This window comes from Cornus florida, unplaced genomic scaffold, assembly GCF_030987335.1.
Source record: "Cornus florida cultivar Cherokee Brave unplaced genomic scaffold, ASM3098733v1 CherokeeBrave_3.0.0_Hap2_Chr07, whole genome shotgun sequence".
Taxonomy (NCBI): domain Eukaryota; kingdom Viridiplantae; phylum Streptophyta; class Magnoliopsida; order Cornales; family Cornaceae; genus Cornus; species Cornus florida.
The window spans coordinates 26,055,792-26,068,362 of NW_026775577.1; the positions used below are offsets into that span (position 1 = coordinate 26,055,792).

Consider the following 12,571-nt stretch of genomic DNA (forward strand, 5'->3'; position numbering starts at 1 on the left):
ATGCAATCTTTTAGTACCACTGGTTTATTCCCTTGCATTCTCGCTCTAGTCTGCAATGTTGTTCCTTATATGGCCTACTCTGATAAAAGCTTAAAACTGAATAAGTTAGTTCACCAAATTAGGAGATTTATTCAATAACCTGGAATCATTGACAGATTATTGTGCATGGTCTAATGTCAAAAGCACTGTTGGTTGCTTCAATTTTCATATAAATCGCATTAATAAGCACTACAACAAAGATTATTGAAAGTTCTCCAAATTTGAAAGGGAAAATCAATTACTGCACTCTCATCAATAAATGTTACAAAAACAAGTTCATGATCCTTCAAAACAGAAAGAACAGGTGCAACTAAAGATACAAGCCCCTCGTGATGGCATGACAGAAAAGATCTTACAAAAATAAAATTTGACAGTTTATTGAACCTCTTCGAAACATTAGCAGTTTCTTGAGAAGCTCCTCTCTCTCTTGCTTTTCTACCGAATTACAAGAATTGATTGTCATCTTATGCAATACACTGCCATTTCTCAGAAAATACTCTATCAGCCTCAGCTCATCACTCAGCCCCCTAAATTCAGAAATTTCAATTTCTTGAAGATGCATCGACAGACAACAAGGCACCACCACTTCGTGTTCAACAAAATTGAAATCCTCAGAATCATCATTTTCATAATAACACTAGAGACAGAAATAACAAAGTTCAGAAATTGTGAATAACAAACTACATATAATTCAAACTGTTCCCTCGTAAGATTACTCACCTCCGATTTCTTGAAAACAAGATATACCAGGTTAGGCATGCTATTGAGCAAGTGTAGTAGACTTTTCCAGCCATAGCAATCCTTAACATGCAGCTCCAAACGAATCAAATTAGTGAACAAAAGCAGTTCATTGTCACGAGCATAGTCGAGAGCCTTAATAAGACAGACATGAAGATGAGTCATGAAAGTGCTATATATAATCTAGATCAAATTTCAAAAATAAAAATCTTAAAAAACTTCAAAGGAATAAGGGATTCAACACTCAATAATATCAAGAATAGAATTGCCAGCTTACCCCCATGGTACCAGCGCCTAGAGATAGATATTTGACAGTACAAATTTCCCTGAGAATCACCAGAACACGATCAGCATGTTGTTTGGTTGACTCGATTTTTATACAGCAGCTTCCAACATCAACATCTGCTTTAACCAGCGAGGTTACGTCCCCTAGAACATAGCAAGGCAAGTAATCATCTCGGAGATTAAGATACTCGAGAATTGGTGCATTGACCACAACTTTGTCACCATAAACTCCCGAATACTCTTCTGCAGCAAAGTCTAGTTTTAAGCTCTTCAAAGCAGGGGTGGAGAAATCAATAATTAGTTCTTCATTATTATTCGGAACCATTCCTTCTATTGACAGATCTTCAAGAACAGGGCAGTTACGCATGAGATTTTGCATCGAGTCATTGTCTAGAAAAAAAATTGAAACATGGAGAATCCTGAGACTTCTGAAATAGGCTGAGCAAGGAACATTGAATCTAGCATCAAATCCCAGTTTCAAGACCATCAATGTTGGGCAAGTGAAGAGGCTTATAGGTAAGTCAAAATCTTGCCCAGGTGATCCAATATATATATCAAGTTCTTGAACACCACGCTTTACGGCTACACTTATCAATGTATATATTCTAAATAAATCAGTTTTTCCATTACATTTCAAACGGAACTTCTGAATACAGGATGATTCATGATTGAAAAGAACTCGATCAATAAAGTTCATGAAGTTGGAAGAAGTCATATCTGAATGAGGTTTAAATGTCAACTTGCCGTCAAAGTCTAGAGTGGGAACAGAAGCCCATAGGTGTTTCCATCTTGATGAGAGTATGCTGGTTCCAACTGCGTATTTTGTAGGAAGGAAAGAGAGAATGTGAACAAGTAGAGAGTCTGGCAAGCTGCTGATCCGATCTCCCTTGTTGTTAAGTTTTTTCACTTTCTTGGAAGATCCCTCATGGTTTGATATTGAAGCCATGGTTCTGTAATGCAAAAATAGATAACACCAAAGCCATGGTTAAAAAATTATAGGATATATTTTATGGTATATATATATATATATATATATATATATATGACATGAGAACCACCAAACTTGTATTCAGTGTATCTCCTGAACTTTCTAGGGTTGAAAGGTTTAAGAGTTCGAGGTCACAGACAAAATGAGTGTGTTACGCATAAGCACAAAAAAAAAAATAATAATAAAAAATAATAATAATAATAACAAGTACATGAGATAATTGAGAAGTTTGAATCAAGAAAATAATTTACAGCACAGAGATTCAGATGGTTGGTTTTCTTGCTTCAATCAGTTGGGTTCCCACATAGTACTTTTGATGAACACGTACGTGTTCAATAATTTTGTATGTGGAACCACTTGGTAAATTAGAAAACTGATACAATGGATAATGTATATAATGCAAATGAAAAAATATATTCGAAATCTATAGAAAAACTAGAAGAAGAATTACTTTATACAAACTTAAAAGCATACATACCACTGAAGTTGAGAATACACATGTTTTGTTAACATAATTAGATTATATTATATGCTACCATAATTACATTATATTATAGCCGTTGTAATAGTGATTTATAGTGGTTTACGAGCCGTTTGATGTTAGCCTATTTATACCTGTTTTGTATCATTCTCATTACATCAATTCAATTACATTAGTTCTATATCTCTCTCATATTCATCTTTGTCTCTCTATCCCTAATAATCAATATGGTATCAGAGCCACCGCCGGAGATGTCGGCATAAGCCTCATCTCCGACGGCGGTCCAAGGTTCTCAATCAAACCCAGTTACATACCTGGGTACACTTCGGCCTCTGATCGCCATAGGCATCATTCACAAGAATTGCCGTCCAAATCCTACAGTCCACCTCTCGCTCGCCGCTTGCTCTTTGTCCATCCCGCCGTCAGACCTCCAATACAGAAAACCCACTTGCCATGGCAGCGCTCAACCCCTGCACCGCCTTCGAATCCGGCAGCCTATACCTTCACTCCCCGCACCCCAGGAAAGATCAAGTCTGACGATCCCAACACAGACGAGTCGCCCATCACCACTGCCCCGCCATATATATATATATATATATATATATATATATATATATATATATTACCACTGCCCCAATCACTGTCGCCCATCGGAGCTCGATCTGAACCACCAGCTCGATCTGAATCACTGCCACCGGAGAACCAACAGCTCAGATCCCCGTCGGCATAGCTGACCCAACCCCGTCTTCACATCGTCGGCATCGCCAATCAGAGGGATCGAAGTCCTCGCCTTCATCGCCGACCTGCTCTGGATCGCTGTCTCACCTCGTCTCAGTGATCGGATGACCAACGGGGATCGGATTGTCATCGTCGGAACCGAATCTCACCGTCTTCATTCACCACCGACCTCTGGGACACTGTCCACACCGGCATCCACACCGATTTCGACTTCCTAGATCTTGAAGTCACCCCTGCAACCATGTTCACCACGCCGCCGGATCTGTTCTCACAGCCGTCTTCGCCGCCGAGCTCTGTCTCGCCGCCGTCGGATCTCTGCTCACCTACTACCGTTGATGCCCTCTGCCGCCTCGTCTGCTCTTAGTCGCCGCCATTGTCCTCTGTTTCACCGTTGTTCACTGTCCACCAACACAGCATATACCCTCAACCTCTCTCTAAAACTCTTTCTCTCTCTATATATATATATAGCTCTGTCCACAATTTCTCACTCTTAGACTCTATAATTCTCTGATTGGCCACCACTTACCAACCATTCTTTAATCATTCTTTTGCCACCAACCCTTCTTTAATCATACTTTTGCCATCATTACTTTAATCACGTGAGAAAAAAAATCTATATATATATATATAATTCCTTGTTTGGACTATTCCAAACCCAATTTTTCAGAATCGCCCTAGTTCAGTATTCCGACCCAGTTCAGTTTTGGCCCAGATCAATATTCGGCCCGGTTCAGTTCAACCTTGATCTAGTTTCAGATTCAAGTTCTAAGTGCTCCTGATATCCCTCTAGAACTTCAGGAGGTGTATTCCGACCAGTTCCAGTTTCCGGAGTACAGCCCGCCTAATTTCTCGGCATTGATCTAACTCTCTCTGATGCGCTTCCAAGTGCCCCTGTAATCGACACTTCCAAGCGCCTCTATAATCGATGCTTCCACGAGCGCCCCTGGTAATCGATGCTTCCACAAACACCCCTGGTAATCGACGCATCCGTGCGTCTCTCAAGTGGTAAATTCCACTCTATGATTCCACTCAATTATTAGCTTTCAAGAGCTCATCGCTACCACATCTGCCGCAAAGTGGTCTTTATGCGCCTGTGCGCATCTTAAGTGGTTATAACACTCTATCAAACGGTAATCTCGCTCTGTCATACTCATCCGTGCGTCTCTCAAGTGGTAAATTCCACTCTATGATTCCACTCTAATATTTTGCTTTCAAGAGCTCTCTCAAGGCTACCACACTGCCGTAAGTGGTCTATCATGTGCTTTTAAGCATCTCAACGTATCGGATATTCACAACTCCGGTACCATCTTTTGCTCAAGATTTTCTCTCTAAACTCAAGTTGGTTTCTGCTCTACCAACTTGAGTTTGAGGGGGGATGTTAACATAATTAGATTATATTATATACTACCATAATTACATTATATTATAGCCGTTGTAATAGTGATTTATAGTGATTTACTGGCCGTTTGATGTTAGCCTATTTATACCTGTTTAGTATCATTATCATTACATCAATTCAATTACATCAGTTCTATATCTCTCTCATATTCATCTTTGTCTCTCTATCCCTGATAATCAACATGTTTAATCTTTTTGGTAGATAAATTGAATTTTGATTAAATATGGAAAATAGGACAGGACACACATTAACATTTCTAACAAACAAAGCCCATAGGCACTAAAGAACATAACAAAGCTCATAGGCACATTCTGTCAAACAGTTGTTGGACATTAAAAAAAATAACTACTCAATTCAGAAGTAGACTTTCAGATCCACTAAAATGAATAAACCATAATTTTGTAGCCGACTTTGCCAAATAGAAAACCAAACAAATATATATATATATATATAGGTATGAAAATCACAATCAAAACCCAAGAACAAGTTTGATAGAGACAAAACCTCATACAAATTCTTCAAAAATAACTCAAACTATGGAGAAGATGGGATGCGTTGGGGAAACGATCATCAGAATACAAAAATGTTGCTGGCATCGGCTGATAATTGCCGATGTTAAAGAGGACCCTGTTCGTTGCTCACTTGTCAGGAATAAATGTAACAAAAACAACTTCATAGTCTTTCAATAAAGAAACAACATATGCAGCTAACGATAAGAGCCCACTTAAGACAGTAAAATTTGACAAAAAATGAAATCCTCAGAACAAAGAATGTGTTTGATTTAGTTTTCTTACCGACAACTGTGTTGAACAAAGCAATGAAAATGGAGAAAGTGAAACCCCAGCCCTCCACTCTCTCTCACAAACTATCTGAAGTGTGTTCAAGAGATTACCAAAACCCTAATCGCCCCTTTCTTTCTCCCTCTCCCTGGAAATGTGTTTGAACAGAAATGAAAAGACAATGATGCACTGTGTGTCAGCGTGGGTCTCTCTCTCTTTCTCGATTGCAATCAGATTATGTGATGCAAGGACTTTTTTGTCATTTTAGTTTTTATGTAAATTTATATTTGGGCAAAGTACAATAAACCCCTTCGGCATTAGTCTGATGCAAGGACTTTTTTGTCAATTTAGTTTTTATGTAAATTTATATTTGGACAAAATACAATAAACCCCTGAGCATTTTACAGTAAACACCATTGAAGAACCCCCTCCAACTATATGAGAGGTAAAAGAATTAGACCAAAATGTCTTTATTACTCTTTTATTTGAATCATAATTCATTCAAAATTTAAAAATTAATATCTCACAGACTGTACATTCAAAAAAAAATTACAAATAATATAAACATAAAAAGCATATGAAACAAGAATAGAAAATCTAAGAAACTACTCTACCAATTTTATTTTATTTTTAGAAAATAAATACTAGGAACATTTGTGAGAAAATTTTCAAGAATTATTCATTTATATACAGAACATAACCTATAAAAAAATTTAACCCTAGGCCCCAACAAAGACCCACTTTATGTAAATACAAGTAATAATTTAAAATAATAAAGTAATACTGTGGAAAAAAAAAAAAAAAAGGTAATACTGTAAAAATTAAAGTAATACTTTCTTTGTCCCACTTTATATGTCCACCCTAGGTTCTTAATAGATTCATGTTAAATAATTATTAAATTTTTACCCTCTGGTGGGATCCAGGGTGATGTCATTTTTGACACTTTAATTTGTTTTATCATTTCAATAGAGTAAGATAAATTGAGACTGTCATAAAATATAAGTTATTGATATTTGAAATAGAACAATTATTACTAAACAATTGAAAAATATGGGATTGAGGCTAAGAGATATATTGAAGAAATCAAGTATTCAATTTATTTAGTTTATACAAAGATTCAATTTCCTTAATTTAATTCTAACCAAATGAAAATAATGAAGGCTAGGAGATGTTGAATAAAAATCAAGTACTTCATTTCATAAAGAATGAAAAAATAATGTACTCCGGAGATATATATATATATATATATATATATATATATATATATAGTACTCTGCTGATGAATACTCAATATTTTTTTAGATAATAAAAAATAACTACTCATCATTGACCGGAAATAATACGTACTCCCACGTATCAATACATTCTAAAGCATATACCATTAGAGCTTAATAAACTAGAAGAATTGTATTCAATAATAACATAGAGTCAACGACAGATTATGGCAGAGAATGACAATTGAGGGAAACAAAGTTTAGAACCATCATTGCAGCTCAACGAAGCCTGAGTAACCATAACCATCGATCAACATGGAATGAAGTACATGCCAGAACATATACATATGACATTTTTGAAAGAACCGGAAAATGCTAGGTTATGGATGAAGTGTCCTCACCAATTTGATGTACAAGAATGTATACTGTTATTCATAGTCTTTCAACACGAGCCGACTCGATTCGACAGGAAAATTCGACATTTTCTTGAACCTCTAGGAAACATTAGCGGCTTCTCGAGGAACTCTCTCTTGTGCTCTTCTTTTGAATAATCAGAAATAACTGCCAACTCGTGCAATACTTCACCATTACTCAAAAAGTACTCTTATCAGCTTCAGCTCATCACTCAAACCCTCAAATCCAGAAATTTCAATTTCTTGAAGATGCCTTGACAGACGACAAGGCACCGAGTTTTGTTCAACCAAATTCAAATCCTCGGAGTCACCATCTTCACAAAACTAGAGACAAAAATCAGATGTTTAGAAATTGTGAATAAATAAAATGTTGGAAACGGGGGCATTAAAAACATAAACTTTGGATGAGGTTTAGAATATATTCCGCTAATAATTTTTTGCGAACGAGCGCGTTTCTCTTCGCAAGGAGATGAACATAGTATATTTACTTTCTCAAATCCGTTTCCGGGTGAATGAGAAATTAGTTCCAAAGTGTGGTGTTTTGATAAGCCTAAATGGGTATACAAAATGTGGGAAGTGTTTGTCCCACATGGAAAAAAATGTTGAAACTAATTGAAATTTAAATAAGTCAAATTTGGGCTTGGGCTTGGGCCTAATAGTAAAGTCCAATTATTCTTTTTATTAAATGGAATCTTGGATTGGGTCTTTAATTTTGGGCTGGGCTTATTTAAATGGATGGTTTGTTTTTGAATTTAAATTAAAAGTTAGTTTTTTTTTTTTTTCAAAGGGTTGCATCTATTTCTAAAGGGTAGCATCTATTTTTCAAATAGTTGTATCTGTTTCTAAAGGGTTGCAACTCAAAACCAACAGACATAACTATTCATGTGAACCATTGCAACCTATTGGAATGGATGTGTCTATTGGTGAACAGACATTATGTGAACCATTGCAACCTATTAGAATGGATGTGTCTATTGGTGAACAGAAACTATGTGAACCATTGCAACCTATTGGAATGGTTGTGTCTAATGATGAAGAGACGCACCTAATCCGAAAAGGCATTTCTGTTTCTATAAATACCCCCCTTTGGATCATTTGCAAATTATTCATTTTACATTTTCTTCTATCTCCCTCTCTAGACTTGAACCCAACCCAAGTGGGTTCAAACCATAGGTTAAGTGGTCCGAACCACTTAGACCCTAATTCAATTTCTTCGAGCCATATTAAGATTGGTCCGAACCATTTGGTTCGTATTGTACCCAATTCAGCATTTATATAGTATAAATGCATTTTTGAGTCAGAGAGAGTATTACACAGAGAAAGTTCGCCGTATCTACGAGTTTGTAGTGCTGCTACTGGTGGATGTAGACCGTTGTATCTTGGGAGATAGACGCAACTGAGTCCGTTAGCACCATAGCGGGGCGAATCTGTCTTAAGGACATAGTATCCAATACTAGCCTCGGTCCAGGTTCTTTATTTATTATTATTATTTTATTACTTTATTTTGCATATTTAATTAAATATAGAGTTGCATATTTAATTAATGATTTCTTAGCATATTATTAATTATCTCATAACATATTAGTATAAGGTTTGTTACATCTTAAATGTCACATGAAGTATATATTTTTACCAACAATCTTAAGACAGATGCATTCCTTGCGTAGATTTTATTATATGTTTCTATTTAAGATATAAACAAGTAGATATTATACTAATAGTTGAGATATAATAAATAAAAAAAATGTTATATGCATTATTATATGATAATATGTTAAATATTAATGCGTTCAATATTATGTGAAATTGAAACTTGTTATATAAGTAGATTATTGAATTATTTAATATTGGTTGAATTATTTTAATTTTGTAATATGATATTATGAAGTATATGACATTACCTTAAACATGTGCCAATTAGAGGTGGAAAAAGGTACTTCGTTACTTTTATCAATGGTTGCATAAGATACTGTTATGTATATTTGCTACGAAGCAAAGATAAAACCTTAGAAATATGACACCATATGAATTATGGAAAGGTTGAAAACCTTTCTATAAATTCTTAAAAGTGTGGGGGTGTCTATTTGAGGTTGTAGATCCTACTCCTAAGAGAGTTAAAGTGGAACCTAAAATGTGACGACCTTGTAGGTGTGTGTGTCATAGACAGGTGCAAGAGGCACCGACAGGCTATCACACTAGGCGAGTTACAAGTGTACAGTTCCACATCACTTAGGTAAGGGAAATGTGAAGTGTTTTATGTGGTAGTGTTATTTCCAATTGGTATTAGGCCTTCTGGGATAAAACCCAAGAATAAAATCATGCGAGCTCAGGCCCAAAGCAGACAATATCATACCATGTGATGAAGTGGATCGTTACATAAAACCTTTGATAGGTTATGCTCATAACAGTAGTGTATATCATTTTCTTGTGGGTTAAAACGTCTACATCTTTTGGTCATGATTTTCTAGTATGTTTATTGGAGAATGAGGCACAAAGTTTTGAGAAAGCAAAGTCTTCTCCCGAATATTATTATTTCTTAGATTAGTTGTGTGATATAATTAATCATGTGGTATAATATTATTTATGTGAGTTCAATATTATTTATGTAAATGCTTACTTTTAATTGAGATTATAATATTACTTAATGTGCATAATAATTTTATTTTACAATACAATTGATTTAATGTGTGATATTATTAATTTTGTTGATTTAATATGTGATATTATTAATTTTGTATGAGTTTATGACTGGTTTGTGTATTTAATACAACAGACAAAAATTGACTAGTCTAGTTATGTTAATTCTCCCGATAATCAAAGGAAAAAGATCTATACTAGTATTTAAAGACATGTATTGCTGTGAATGGGCTGAATAAGATAAGATTTTCCGATAACTTTAAAGTGTTTAATGAAAAATGTTATGGATATAGTAAGCAAATACACTGAGACAAGCTAAATCAAGCTAGTTAGCTATAATGTACAATTTAGCTGAAAGCTAAAATGTTACTGAGTTGCAAACTAGTTAGCTTAGTCATAAGTTAAAAGATTAATGAGGTGCACAGAACCTAAGAGGAAGATGAAAATCTGTTAGTTGGTTCTTGCTCTCTACTTAGTAGTAAAAAACACGAGGGTGATGAGTAGCCATTTTAGTAATAAGCTATTTGAGTTATACATCATATATACTTATGTAGGAGTGAATAATACTACTTGTAAAGTAGTAGTTTTTGAAGAATATTTTTCAAAACAAATTACTTTACTACCAAGGTAAACTACTTAGTTAAGTATGTACTAAAGTTAAGAGCTACTAGAATTGATAACTGAGCAAACTTGACTTCAAGCTAGTGGTAATAGCAGAGAAGTGGGTGCTCATTATAAACTAGTAATAATTAATGAGAAGAGTGTGCTTAATCTAAGCTAGTAATGAGAGGTTAAAAACTCACTTTTAACTAGTAATGATAGTTGAGAAGTGAGTGCTCACTTTGTGGTGATGTATCCAAAGCTTAAACAATAAGTGAGTTATTTGCTTAAATGGTTGAGTTATGTGATGTGTGACATATGAAAGGTTATGACATGTTAAGATGACTGACTTGACATGAATCTAAAGATGAATAATTTAATTCATAAATATAAGAGATGTAGAAGTAAATATTAATTAGAGCCCATTGTAATTCATATCTTTAGTATTAATTCACAATAACGTCAGTGACTTGTTATAAGAACAAGTTAGAGATAAAGTGAATACATATGGACTAGAAATTGTTATACATGCTTGTTGAGGTGAAGTATTTAGTATATGGTATTTCAAGAGTTTGAAAACCATAATAAATACAATTTCAAGATTTATCCCAAAGTTGTGGGGTGATATCATCCATAAATGAAATTTGTTATAAGACGTCTCATCTTAAGAGAAATACTTATAAATGTGGGGGGTTCCTAATCCTAAGAGTTTTAGGATAGAACCAAAAATCATTTATAGTATTATAACAATAGTGCATGTTTTTTCCTATGAGGAAAATATTATAGAACAACTAGAAGAATTCTTTTTCTAGCACAAGAGCTGAGTTATTTGTTCTAGCTGAAGAGTAAAGTGTACAAGCTTAAAAGTTCTTGAGTGGATTAAAGCTGATATTGAGATAATGATATAAATGTGATGCATAAGTCATTATATGCCTTAAAAAAAAAAAAAAAAAAAAAAAAAAAAAAAAAAAAAAAAAAAAAAAATTTAATGATATACTAATGATATATTTGATATGAAAGATTTAACATCTGATAATATAGTATATTCTCAATAGAGTGAGATTGGGATAATACTAATTATGACAACAAAAACCTAGCTAACTTTTGTAGATGTAATCTCAAATACAAATACTAGTCAAAGTATATCACTGGTTAAGATTGCAAGGCATCTTAATAACTGTGATTAATTACACACGTACTTTTAATCCAGGATAGGATCACTGAAAAATAATAAATTGGATAGTTGAGATACACACTAAGTCCAATATTGTATAGATCGATGTATCTAACTAAATTGGAAGTGTAATAGTGATGTAATCTAGATGTGGGATATTAAAGACTTCAAATCTATGAGTAGATATGTCTTTAATATTAAAGGTGTAGTTGTATATTCTTAATATAATTTAAAGTTAGAAACTTTGAATAAATTAAATAAGAAAGTCAATAGACTTCACCTAGAGGACATTTCAATGTAAGTCTACACCTGTGCCACTAAAGAAAATGATATTGCTAACAATAAGCAATTTTAAGGCACAAAGTATACATTTGCTCTCAATTGGGGAAATCTCTGTAGAGTATAATATTTCTATATACAACCATGTGGCCACATATAAAATTAAAGGTTGTATTAGGGAGCAATTGTACAGTTCATCAAGGGGAATGGGGTTTAAAGCCGAAAGCTAACGAGTCACCTTAATAGAAACCCAACCTAGCTGACTGAAGATCCCAAGATCTAGGTTCAAATGGACAACAGAAATTCTGAGTAACTCACCAGAAGCACTGGAAAGATATAAATCTTCTACCCATTTCTATGATGAGACAGTGCTACCTACAGCGATGATTAGGATAAGTTATACTTTTAATGACTTTTATACCTTGAAAATTCAAGTGGGGTATGGTAGGATACTCTTAATAAAAAATCACCTATATGAGTGTGAAGTGGGGCCGCTTCTATGAGAACTATAAAGGCTAAGTTTTCTGGAGCACTCATTGAATACTAGGAGTTGTTCAGGGCCAAAATGAACACAACAATGAGAACTAACTTTGTGAGGAAAGATACTGTGTGTTTGTTATTGTCCTGGTTTACAAAAACTGCTGAATAATTCAAGACATCGCGTTCACTGGTTAGCCAGTAAATCCGATAGCAATACACTTGGGAAGGTTCAAAGCCAAAAGTTACCTATCTTGATGCAGTAACTTACCGACTATACTCTCTCTAATGTCTGCACGATCATCTTTTGCATTTTACGCAAATTTCCAT

The 12,571-nt window shown here is 34.5% G+C and overlaps 1 protein-coding gene across 4 annotated transcripts; it reads right to left on the bottom strand.

Annotated features, from left to right (window-relative positions):
- Positions 1–188: 188 nt before the first annotated feature.
- Positions 189–7,394, bottom strand: LOC132266863 (F-box/LRR-repeat protein At4g14103-like). 4 transcript variants are annotated; one of them, XM_059767866.1, is made up of 5 exons: positions 5,463–5,661; positions 5,173–5,295; positions 1,055–2,012; positions 760–912; positions 189–676 (listed from the first exon to the last, which is right to left on the bottom strand). In XM_059767866.1, the coding sequence occupies exons 2-5, from the start codon at positions 5,175–5,177 to the stop codon at positions 392–394; spliced, it is 1,401 nt and encodes a 466-aa protein (XP_059623849.1). In that variant the 5' UTR covers positions 5,178–5,295; positions 5,463–5,661; the 3' UTR covers positions 189–391. The 4 variants fall into 4 exon arrangements, with proteins under 4 accessions (XP_059623849.1, XP_059623851.1, XP_059623850.1 ...); XM_059767869.1 differs by having other exon boundaries at positions 424–624; positions 5,463–5,664; XM_059767868.1 differs by lacking the exons at positions 5,173–5,295; positions 5,463–5,661 and adding an exon at positions 7,063–7,394.
- Positions 7,395–12,571: the final 5,177 nt, after the last annotated feature.